We start from the raw sequence: 12,895 nt of genomic DNA on the forward strand, positions 1-12,895 counted from the left end.
TGTCCTAATTGTTTTTTGCCCTCTTTGGTTCATGGTCTCTCTCAGAAGTGTTTTTTTTTTTTTGCCTGGTTTTTGGAAAGAACTGATCCAAGGATGTTTTTTTTGTTTGTTTGTTTGTTTGTTTTTTTGTTTTTTTAAACAATGCTTCGTAAATGTCCAAGGCAAACATCATCTTAGTGAGCAAACGCCTGACTGGTGAACACTTTTTCTGGCCGATTCTTTTCAACAAATTCTGAAACGTCATGAAACTTCCGGTATGGCGAGGCATCTTTTTTCCAAAAAAAGGCCCGTCTCGTCGCAATTAAAAACTTACTGTGCCTTCATCAATCACCAATTGTTTGAATTTTTGCACAAATTCGTCAGCCGTTAGTTCATACATTTACGAAAAACTATCGGAACACCTCATAAATGATGCGGGATGAATGAGGACGACGCTGTATTGACACCGATCTAGTATCTAGGCTCATAGATACTGATGGTAAAGGTTCCTCTTAGCCAGTGGGATGCCAGAAAGATGCACAAACACCGATATAGTATTTACGCTCATAGATACCTATGGTAGGAAATAGCCATAGCTGAAAGTATGTTGCGTTCGGTAATGTATTTTTACCTTTCGTATCTAGAAATTTCTTTCGTAACAAGAGGCAATATTTTCCCGTTGAGGCGTTTCGCAGCTCGAAAATTTCGTATGAAGAGACGTTTGTAAGTAGAGGTTCCACTGTAATAATTCACAGGACTTTTCGTTTACAGCCTTCCGCAAGGATTACTTTAGACTTGTTTTCACTTTCTGGCATTTTCATAATGGATTTCTTTCATGTTAAAGCATCCGAGGTCAACGTCAGCCAGCCTGAAGTCAACGTCAGCCAGCCTGAAGTCAACGTCAGCCAGCCTGAAGTCAACGTCAGCCAGCCTGAGGTCAAAGAGCAAATTGCCTCACCAGCTGTTGTGCCAGCTAAGGAGGAGCCTCCTGCTGCTCCGGTTACCCCTCCACCTGCCCCCTCTACCTGTCCCTCGTCCACACCACCCACTGATGACCTGAAGAACCACGAGCCTCACCTGGGACCCAAGCCTCGCTCTCACAACAGGGTCCTTAACCCTCCGGGAGGAAAGTCCAGTGTGGTGTTCTACTGATCCGCTGATCACCCCTTTTTCTCGTGTGGGTCTACGCTCCACATGTTTTGTCTGCTCCCCCATGCATCGCCTTTCATTCCAACACCCACCTCTCCACATGGTTGTCTCACATGTACATGAGAAGCTCTGTTGTTCTCAAAAGCAAACGCGGACTGATCTGTTGTCCTCAATTTGTTGCACTTTCAGCCTGACTTCCAGCACCCCCCCACAGTCCCTTTCACCCTTCAACCTGCATAATACAATCACCACCTTTTCAATCAATTATCACTACCGCTGTGAAATGGTTTCATCTCAAAACTGTATTTGACACCAGACCCGCTCTCAAATTTCAAGGTGCATAAGCCCTCAAGTTCGCATCCCCCCCCCCCCCTTTTTTTTTCTCCTCCTTTTTTATGTAACATGATGGCCTTTGAAATCACATTTGTTTTCACCATCGGCTTACTTCAGACCACCATTTAGAGCAGTTCTGTCATCTGTGGTCTCGTTTATCTTCCTCTTCCCATCATCCAGATGTGCCTGTCACAAAAGGTCTACTTTCAGAACAGACTCTTCAGGGAAGAAAATACCAAAAAAAATTGACATGGAATCAAAGACGAATGTGGTTGTTTACTCCAAAATGTTTCTGCGGTCCCTAAAGGAATTCCATCTTGATTTTACTTTACGTGAATGTTTATTTTCTGCTTTGCCCTCATTGCTTGCTTTATCTGAGAACACGCCGTTTGTTTTTCCTCCTCGGAGTTGGCCTCTGTTTATGTTTTAAATTAAAACAGTTGGAGACGGCGGGGAACTCTGGACAAGTTGTGACTCACCCGAGTCCAGGTGAGCTTTTTCGGTATCACCTCTTCACCCATTTCATGATGCACATTGAAGGTATTCTGGCACTGGCCTGTCCCCCCTCTATGTTGATGTGCCTGGCAGCATTGAGTGCAGCAGAATTCAATCCCTTGTAATGCAATAAAATGTTTTTTTTGCAGTTGGATGACTGACTGAGCATCATTCAGTGACTAATATGAGCTTCACTGCTAGCTAATAAAATGGTGACATAGTTGCAAAACAAACCAACGCATACCCTGGATGTTTGCAGCAGTGTAAATTCAGCATACAATGCCAGACTTGTTTTCTACTGCTGTCGACAATTCTTGCCCTCGCAGAATTGCCACCTTCTATCTCTGGCCAAAATCTAGCTTGTTGAAATTCAGTCAGAAGAAACATACGTTCTAGCCACAGTAGTATTTGATCAATGGATACTGCCACCTTCAGGTAATTATTTGTATTGTTGTACAGAAATACTACAGTATTGTTCCCATATGTCTGAAATCTTAAGGGTCATAATTGTTAATTGTGCGACAAAGAACACTTTCATCGCCTTTTTCGTTTAAAATTATACCAGGAATATTTATTCTGGGTTTCAAGGCAGTTTGTTTACATCGTTAGTATAATATTGCACAATTGACAATCCATTCGTTTGCCTCAATGCAAGATAGTTGCACAACACTGAAATTACAACCCCTAGCAACAAGTATGGAATCACCAGTCTTGGACGAGCACTCACTGACGTTTTATTCTGTAGATCAAACTCGGATAAAAGGCATGAAACAGTCGTAAGGTTATTGCAAAGTGCAACATCTTGGCATTCAGAAACCCTAAAATAAATGAAGAAAAAACATTGTGTAAATGTTACTTTTATAGAGCACGTGCAGGTAAATAAATATGGATTCACTCCATTTTGAGGGAAAAAAACGTAATCATGAAAAACAGACAAAGAAAAAAAAAACATCACTAGTATTTAGTTGCACCACCTCTGGGTTTGCATTCTCTGAGGCATGGACTTGATGAGTGACAAACAATATTATTCATCAATCTGGTGCACAATCTCTTTGATTCCAGTTGCCAGATCATCTTTGCAAGTCGGAGCCTTACTGTGGACCTTTTTTTTTTTTTTTCCGAATTTCCACCACAGGTTTTCAATTGGGTTGAGATCTAGGCTATTTGCAGGCCATGACGTTGACTGGATGCGTCTTTATCCAAGGAATGCTTTCACAGTTTTAGCTCTACGGCATGATGCATTGTCATCTTGGAAAATGGTTTCATCATCCCCAAACATTTTTTCAATTGAAGGGATAAGAAAGCTGTCCAAAATGTCAATGTAAACTTGTGCATTTATTGAAGATTTAACCACAGCCATCTCCCCAGTGCCTTTGCCTGACATGCAGCCCCATATCATCAAGGACTGTGGGAATTTGGATGTTTTCTTTAGGCAGTCTTCTTTGTAAATCTCACTGGAACGGCACCAAACAAAAGTTCCATCACCTTGTCCAATGCAGATTCGTGACTCATCACTGAAGATAACCTTCATCCAGTCATCCACAGTCCATTGCCTCTCCTTAACCCATTCAGTCTTGTTCAATGATGGTTTTCTTTTAGCTTTCCTGTATGTAAATGCCAATTCCCTTAAGCGATTTTGCACAATTCTGTCACATACATTGACTCCCATTTCTTCATTTGTCTTGTTGTGCATTTTCTGTTTTCAAGACATATGGCCTTTAGTTGTTTGTCTTGACGCTTAGATGTCTTCCTTGGTCTACCAGTACGCTTGACTTTAACAACCTTCCCATACTGTTTGTAGTTGGTCCAGATCTTCGATACAGCTGACTGTGAATGTGGGATGGGCAGTGTTTTTGCGGGGTGGTGTGGCACCGCCCACTTCATATTTTATGTGTATATTTTTTATTTTTTGCTTATATTTTTTATTTATTACTTTAAATGAGGTGGCAATAAGCATGCGGAAGGGATGTTGGTCAAAAGTTTCGGTGCCAGTTACAAATGAAAGTAGTCGCAGTATCACCCGGGATTCACACCGGTTGCATGTTCGGTGCGGATGCGGTGCGTCTTGACTGCGTGCTCCGGACGCGTCAATTTTTTGGCCAATCCACAGCTGCGGTCCAGTAGCTCCGTCGCCGACCACTTCCCGCCGTGTCTCGCGTGACCCCGCGTGATCATGTGCCATTAAAAACAACGACGAACACCATGAATTTTTCTCTCGGTTACTCGATTTAGCAACAAATTCTACTATTATTATTGGAGGTGATTTTAACACGGTCTTGAACCCGTTAATAGATCGTTCTAATAATACGATATATACAAGGCGATTACGATCCGCTAAAGTAATAGATGAATATATGGAGGATTTTGGCCTCAGCGATGGCTGGAGACTTCAAAACCCAACTAAGAAGGAATTTACTTTCTTCTCTGCTGTGCACCGATCATTCTCAAGAATTGATTTTTTCCTTACAAATAATTCTATTGTTGATAAAACTGCTATAAAAATACATTCTATAATTATAAGTGATCATGCACCAGTCTCCCTCACTCTACAAATTGACTCTACCTTTAAACCTCCCCCGATATGGCGTTTTAACATCTCATTACTGAAAGACGTAGAGTTTGATAAAATTATTAGAAGGGAGTGGGCAGATTTTTTGGAAATAAATGACTCTCCAAATATATCTCCATCTCTTCTCTGGGAAGCAGGGAAAGCGGTAATTAGAGGGAAAATTATATCATATTCAACTTATAAAAAGAAACAGGATCAAAAATTAGAAAAATACCTGGAAGATAAAATTAAACAACTAACGGATGAATATGTATTAAACCCAAATAATCAAATATGGATAGAACTACAGAATATAAAAATACAGTTAGATAACATGTTATCTAAAAAGACAGAGTTTATAATACAACAGTTGAGATATAATAATTTTGAACATAATAATAAATCAGGTAAATTCCTGGCAAATCAACTTCAACGGAATCGGGAAAAATCTCTTATAACGGCTATTAAAGATATAAATGGTGAATGCACACAATCACCAGAAGAAATTAACCATATTTTTTATAACTATTATCGAAATCTATACACAGAAATTAATAGACCTAACCCTGAATATATTGAGGAATTCCTAAACAGCTTAGATATACCTCAGTTATCTATTGAACATAAAGATATTCTCGATACCCCGCTTACTATAGATGAGTTGTATCGTGCTTTAGACAGTATGCCTAATGGCAGAGCACCTGGTCCAGACGGCTTTCCGGCTATATTTTTTAAACATTTCTGGTTAATGTTTGCTCCATTATTTCTAAGAGTAGTAACTGAAATTAAAAGTAAAGGTGATATACGTCAAGATATGAATATAGCAGCAATTAAACTTTTATTAAAGCCAGAAAAAGACCCTACCCTCCCGTCAAGTTACCGACCGATATCACTAATTAATACCGATATTAAAATTATCGCTAAGGCCTTGGCATCTCGATTAGAGACGGTAATCTCGACAATTATTCATAGTGATCAAACAGGTTTTATTAAAGGTCGTCATTCTACTAATAATATTAGGAGACTCTTTAACTTGATTAGTATGTCACAGCGGTATGATAAAAAGGCAGTTGTTATTTCGCTGGATGCAGAAAAAGCATTCGATAAAGTTAACTGGTCCTTCCTCTTTGCTGTCTTAAATAAATTCGGCTTCGGGGAGTCATTCATTCAATGGGTCTCAATATTATATGATTCTCCTAAAGCTACAGTTACTACTAATGGGATTACATCACAGAGTTTTACTTTACAAAGGGGAACAAGACAAGGGTGCCCAATTTCTCCTTTATTATTTGCTATATTTATTGAGCCGCTTGCATTAGCTATACGTCAGGATAGACGGATCCAAGGAATCCACTCCGGGACAATAGAACATAAAATTAATCTATATGCCGATGATATATTACTCTATTTAGAAGAACCTGCTATCTCGCTAGGGGAAGCATTTAAATTAATAACTAAATTCTCTCACTTATCAGATTACTCTATTAACTGGACAAAATCAACATTATTACCTATTACAGAAAATTCATGGAATCCTACAAGTCAGGATCCACACTACTCCTTTCCTACAGGTAATTTAAAATACTTAGGTGTTAAAATTTCACCTAAGTTAACTGAATTAACTTCTTTAAATTTTTCACCATTATTGGTTAGTATCCGTAGTGACCTGGAGCGCTGGAATAATCTTCCGATCTCTTTAATAGGACGGATAGCTACTATAAAAATGAAAGTTTTACCAAAGATTAATTATTTATTTTCAATGATTCCATTTAAACCTACGTCTAACTGGTTCCAATCGCTGGACTCTGCTATCATAAAATTCTATTGGAATAAAAAAAAAGCCAAAATTAGTCTATCTACTCTTCAGGAAAGTAAATCTAAAGGAGGTTTAGAGGCACCAAACTTTATGTACTATTATCTAGCTAATCAACTACAATATCTTGTGCTATGGACACAACCCAACAGAGATACTAACTGTTGGTTGGAATTGGAGCAGAAGGATTGTAATAATCTTAGACTGTCAGATTTACTCTTTATTACAAAATCAATAAGACGACATAATTGTTTTAAAAACCCAATGATAGCCGCCACCCTGACTGCCTGGTGGAAGGCATTAGAAATTACAAACTCCCAATTGGCGCCCTGTGGGCTCTCTCCCATTTGGCATAACCCCGACTTTCAACTTAACAATCAGTCGTTCCATTTAAGCCTATGGGAGCAGAAAGGAATTACACACCTTCATCATCTTTTCTCAGATAATAAGTTTATATCGTATACAAACTTGGTCCAGAAATATGAAATAAAAAAGGGAAATTTCTTACATTATCTGCAAGTTAAAAATATGGTTAAGAAACAAATCCCAACACTTCAGGATACGCTCCAACTGCCTGTCTTAGCTAAAGATATTATAAAGCTTTCTCCAACAACAATAAAGAAAATATCAAAAATATATAAGTTATTTTTATACACAAATAAAACGTATTTACCGACTTTAAAATGGGAAAAAGACTTGTCTATAGTTCCGGAACCAGACTTTTGGACCCAAATCTGTGAAAATGTATTTAAAATGACCAAACAGACAAATTTGCAACTTATCCAATATAAGATACTTCATAGAACATATATTACACAATATATGATGAAAAAAATGGGACTCTCTGACTCCGACATTTGTCTCCAGTGCTCACAAAACACTGCCGATACTTATCTTCATGCTTTATGGTCATGTACTCCAGTGCTGCATTTCTGGACTAAAATCTTGGAAAGGCTCGCTGATATATTAAACTGTAGGCTTCCTTTATCTCCAAGACTGTGTTTACTAGGTGACTTAACAATAACTGAGCTACCATGTAAACAATCTCAATCTATATTTATAGCCCTTACTATTGCTAAAAAAATAATCCTTGTCAATTGGAAAAATAAACAATCTCTAAATATCGACCACTGGTTAAACTTACTAATAAATTATATCTCAATGGAAAAAATCTCTGCCTTAAATAAAAATCAAGTATCAAGATTTAAACAAATATGGTCTATGTACATAGAATATTTTAATCTCAATTTGGCAACTTAATCCTGCCAAGATTCTGCCTGTTAACGAGAGCCACCACATCGTTACAACTTCTGTTTTCGCTGCTCCTGTATTTGGTATTTTGTATCTGATTGTTTTTATTTTTATATAGTCAGGAACCTAGTTGCTGCTAGTGGGCTCGAGCATACCACACTATACGACACTATACTCAATAACTCCTTAAGATCTATTTCTAGTGGGCACTAAGCATCAACACTTGGTGTTACTGCATGCTAATTAGTCAATTTTCTTGACGCCGTCCCCTGTGGTCGGGCGGGGTTAGGGTTAGGGTTAGTAGCCCTGCTGCGCTGGCGGTCCGCCTATTGTGGTGCCAGATGGGTGGGGTGGGGGGCGGGTGGGGGGTGCTGGGGGACGGGCGTGCCACCTACACCCGCCGGGTTGGGTGAGGCCCCGCTGGTCGCTCCTCTTACTCACTTCACTAGTTTTGCACTATACACTTTGTAAATATACACATAGGGCACACAACACATTTCTTGGTGGGGTGGGGAAGGGTGGAAACACCGTCTTCACCCTTCAACTCCCCTCCAATTTTAATGCACCTCACGTCCAAGGGGAGGGGTGAGTTGGGGCGGGGAGCCATCAGAGGGGATGGACTGCAGTGCCTGGCAGCGCTGTGGTCCCCCCCATTTGTGTCCCTGCCCCACCACTTTGTCCCTCCATTCCCTTTTTTAATGCACCACACATATACATATTCATTTTTTGGGGGGGGATACGGGTGGGTCGGAATAGGGGAAATTTTTTCCCTCTGCTCCGACTCACCTGCTCCCAATTTTAATGCACCACACGCACACACTTGTATATACACTGGGTGGGGCCACATTCACGGTGTAAGGGTAGAGCTCGCCAGTCGGCGAGCTGGCGGACTCAGTAACAGGGTTAGGTGTCACTTGTACTCTGGCGTGACGACCGGGGCCTCTCCCCACCGGGCTCGGTGTTCTGGTGTTCCGCCTTCTCCCCTGGTGCTTCCTCCTCTGCTTCCCCCCTCCCGCCGCTGTGCAAATCTCGCGCGGCTGGAGGTGGGGTGGGCACATCTTCCCTCTCTGCGCTGCTGCCCGGTGCCGGTTTCCGGGAGGGGGGTGGGGGGTTCTCGCGGGGGGCCGGGTTCGCGGGGGGGGGGTGGCGGCCGTCGGGGGGGGGGCGGCTTGTTTGGGGGGGGGGTGGAGGTATGGGTGGGTGGGGGGTTGGGTGCTGGGGGTCGGGGTGTGTTCGGGGGTTTGGGGGTCGGGGGTGGTGGGGCCTGGGTCGTGGTGGATGGCGGGTTTGGGTGGGGTGCGGGGGGGTCGTGGGGGGATGGGGGCTGGGGACCGGTGGGGCGCTGTGGGGGCCCGCTGGGCCTCGTTCTGCGGCCTTGGGCTCGGGGGTGTGGGCCGGGGCTGGGGCGGGGGTGTTCCGGGTGTCTGGGTCGGCTCGCCGACCGGTGTCCGCTCGGGTGGCTTGGGGGTGGCCTTGGTGCTGCCGCGGCCTGGGGATTCCGGGGGGGGGGGGGGGTGCTCGCTTTGCTGGACCGCGGTTGACGGCTTCTTTCTTTGGTGGTGGTCCTTATGCATGCCAGATCCGTCGCACCAGCATCTACTGAAACTCAACAGAAGTACCCTCTCCCTCCCACAGCCCCTTGAATCAGTTGGTGCTGGTGTCTGTGGTTCTCACTTTGCTTTATCTATCCTTCCCTCCTTCCTCTCTTTAGTTTTTCCTCTGGTCACTTGAGATCTTAATTTATTAGAAGTATGAGGTTTCTGGGGTTGGCATAAGACTCCGGTTTTGTAACCACGCAGGAGGGGTCTTGTTGGTGCTGGACTTCACTTTGATGGATTGGATGTACTGGCTTCTATTGATCTCACTCTGCCTTATCGATCCTTCCCTCCTTCCTCTCTTTAGTTTTTCCTCTGGGCTCTTGAGATCTCGCTAAATTTGCTGGAATTTAGAGGCTTCCGGGGTTGGCGTAAGACTTTGATTTTGTAATCATGGGGAAGGCAGGAAGTGTTTGGTCGGTGCTGGATGTCACTTTGATTTACCTTTCTTTTCTCTTTATTTCTTTTTTTTTCTGACCTTTTCTCTGGTCTCCTGACCATTTAAATCTCACGACTCTGGCAAGATTCTGAAGTACCTGGTTAAGGCGAAGGGTAATGGGATATTTATAAGGTTTTAGGTGAATGAATGAGTATAAATTTATAAGTATTTGCACGCACGCACACGCACGCACGCAAACGCACGCAAACGCACACACGCAAACGCACGCACGCACGCAAACGCACGCACGCACGCAAACGCACGCACACATACACACACACACACAAAAAAAAAAAAGAAAAGCGCAATGATGACAAGACGTTGAATCGGTAAGACTACCGAATGAACAATTCTGAGCTCTTCAAAAAAAAAAAAAAAAAAAAAAAAAAACAACGACGAACACACAGAAAGTCTGTGCTCAACAGAGAAGCAGAAAGAGAGGTGGACTTTTATTATTTTGTGGCTTTCTACCTCCAATATAAACCTCTCCTCGTCCATGTTCGCTGGTGTCTAAACCGTGAATGAGCACCTCGCACGTTAACTCCAGGCCTGTCTACGCCCACATCACGTTTTGCTAACATGCTTGCGAAATAGGAGCTGGCGAGTGTTTTATCTTGAAAGGTAACTGGAAATTTATTTTGAAACTGTGTCGGTCTTTCTGTCCCGCTCGATGTGTTTTGTGCTAGCTTGCCATTTGCCGGAGGCCTACCGCTGCGGCGTCCGGCAAAAATAGAAAATAGGTCTATCCTTGCGGAAGGGCTGCGGCACGCCGCAGCTGAGACGCAGTCGACACGCAACGCACCCGCAAGCGGTGTAAACTGCACCATTCGAATGAATGGAATCTAATTGCTTGCGTCGCCGGAACGCACCGCATCCACACCACAGCCGCATCCGGTGTAAATCCCGGGTCACTCTCACAGCACGTACTGTACTCGGCCAGCTCCAGCAGGTTAAAGCAGTTTACCCCGCGAATGCACAACCTTTGCAACTAGAACAAGGAGATAACTCAACCAGATCCATATTTTTTTCCCTCAGAATGGAGTGATTCCATATTTATTTCCCTACACTTGCTCTATAAAAGTAACATTTACTGACCAGCATAATGTTTTTTCATTTCTTTTAGTGTTTCTGAAACCCAAGATTGTTGCACTTTGGAATGACCTTACGACTGTTTCATGCTTTTTATGAGTGTTGTTCCGATACCGTTTTTTGGCCCCCTATACCGATACCGATACCCAGCTTTGCAGTATCGGCCGATACCGATACCTAAGATTTTTTTTTCCTCAACATGATAAAGCTGTCCTGCCATTGGTTCAGAGCATTCAAGGGCCAATAGGATATCTTAGATCAGCATGCAGTGAACATGTCACATATCAGTGAATGTCATGCACGAGCAAGACACAAGATGCTGCATCCAAAATCCAAAATTAGAGTTGGAATTAATGGTATCAGCATGTTACTTGTGAGTAGTCACCGATACCGATACCACTGTTTTAATGCAGTATCGGCACCTCTGCCGATACAAGTATCGGTATCGGAACAACACTACTTTTTATTGGAGTTTGATCTACAGAATAAAATGTCTGAGTGAGTGCTCGTCCAAGACTGATGATTCCATACTTTCTTCTAGGGTTTGTACATGTACCAAATAACTTTAGTAAATTAAATAATTAATTAAATAAATAAATAAATAAATAAAGAGAACCATGCTGTGGTCCGTTTTGTTTATTAGCATATGATACTGTTTGACAATCTGAGTGTCCACTGTTGTATCAATTAACAACTAGCTGTTGTTAATTATCAATTAGCAACAATCTGTCACTTATGATGTCCATGCACTGAGCTATATGGGCTATTAGTGTTCCAGATACTTCTTGACCCTTGCTCACTGAGAATTGCCTTAAATGAAGGGATGGCCCTCCTCCCCAGTGTTGTGCACAATACAGATCAGACTAGTGTGCAAAGCAAAGGGAGTGGTCAAGTGGGAGAGTCAGAGTGATGAGATCATTTTTTTCAGTTACTAAAAAAAAGTACGGTACTATTTTATTTACTTGCATTTTTTTCCCTGCTTCACTCTTTAATATGTATATTTACTCCCTATCAGTTATCACATGGTCGTCCAAGCTTCACTCAATGCGCATCAGTGTGCGAGGTCTTCTGACTCAAATCATTTCAAATCATCTTGTGTGAAATTGATGTTACACCATATCTTCAATATTTTCTCTGTTGCACTGCCACATTCCCTTTTTAACATCGACTTACTTTACGGTGATATTAGTTTTAGACACATCAAAGTAGAACCACAATACTAGCTACACTTTGATTTATTATTTTAAAATGAACACTGTGTAAAGGAAAATAGTAATTTATTAGACTCAGAATGAAGAAACATTTTGATACCATGAGCAAATTTTGTTTTTGTTGAATTGTGAATTAACCAGATATGATTGTTGAAAGTGATCTAAACCATAGGCATGGAGACTGGGGCTAGATATATCACGGGTAAGTTCTCACATTGCTATTTTCTTCTCCACCAGACGGCGCAACGAAAAAGTGGAATACTAGTTTTCTTCGTATAAATCAGTGGTGGCCAAGTCCGGTCCTCGAGAGACCCTATCCAGCCTGTTTTCTCGGGATGTAACGATATCCAAACATAATCATACAATATCACCATATGACGGTCACAGTAATTATCACGATATTGTGGGGAGGTTAGCGATACAAAAAAAAAAAAGTCACAATATTGTAAAAAATAAAAATAAAATGAGCTCATACTAAAAAAAAGGCAATATTGTGCTTTTGTACATTATAACAATGCTTATAAACAATCTACAATTTCTAATAAGACTTAATATTGAGGCACTTACTTACTAATGCAAGTACACATTGAGGTCATCCACATATTGACTTGATTTATATACATAGAAGTGTCAAAACATGTCTTGTGAAAATTCAACGAAACAAATATTAACAGAAAATACTTAATTTTTTGAAATTCATTTTAATCTCAAATTTAAGTTTAAGGGAAGCAAAACAGGCATTTGAGGCCGATAGCTATGACCTATATGCCACTAATTCCTAAGGACTTTAATCTATTTCCTAATATTTGATGTTAAATTGCTCAATGATAATGATACATTTTCAAGCTCAATGATAAACAATTTCTCTGGCTGTAATAACAAACAAACAAACACACAAACAAACAACAGGTGAACAAGGATATTATTGTCAGTGTTTTATTAGTTGCAAAATCTATGTGACATCTTCCCCCATTTAGTGTGACAATTTACCCA

At 41.5% G+C, this 12,895-nt stretch overlaps 1 protein-coding gene across 1 annotated transcript in view; it reads left to right on the forward strand.

The window, feature by feature from the left end:
* The window catches only part of jpt2 (Jupiter microtubule associated homolog 2), a 7,364-nt gene extending 5,254 nt beyond the window's left edge, over positions 1–2,110 (forward strand). Inside the window, exon 5 of the mRNA XM_077502783.1 lies at positions 824–2,110. Within this exon, the coding sequence (XP_077358909.1) occupies positions 824–1,131 (308 nt within the window). The 3' untranslated portion in view covers positions 1,132–2,110. The remainder of the gene's footprint in view (positions 1–823) is intronic.
* The last annotated feature ends 10,785 nt before the right edge of the window (positions 2,111–12,895 follow it).

This window comes from Festucalex cinctus, chromosome 1, assembly GCF_051991245.1.
Source record: "Festucalex cinctus isolate MCC-2025b chromosome 1, RoL_Fcin_1.0, whole genome shotgun sequence".
Lineage (NCBI taxonomy): Eukaryota > Metazoa > Chordata > Actinopteri > Syngnathiformes > Syngnathidae > Festucalex > Festucalex cinctus.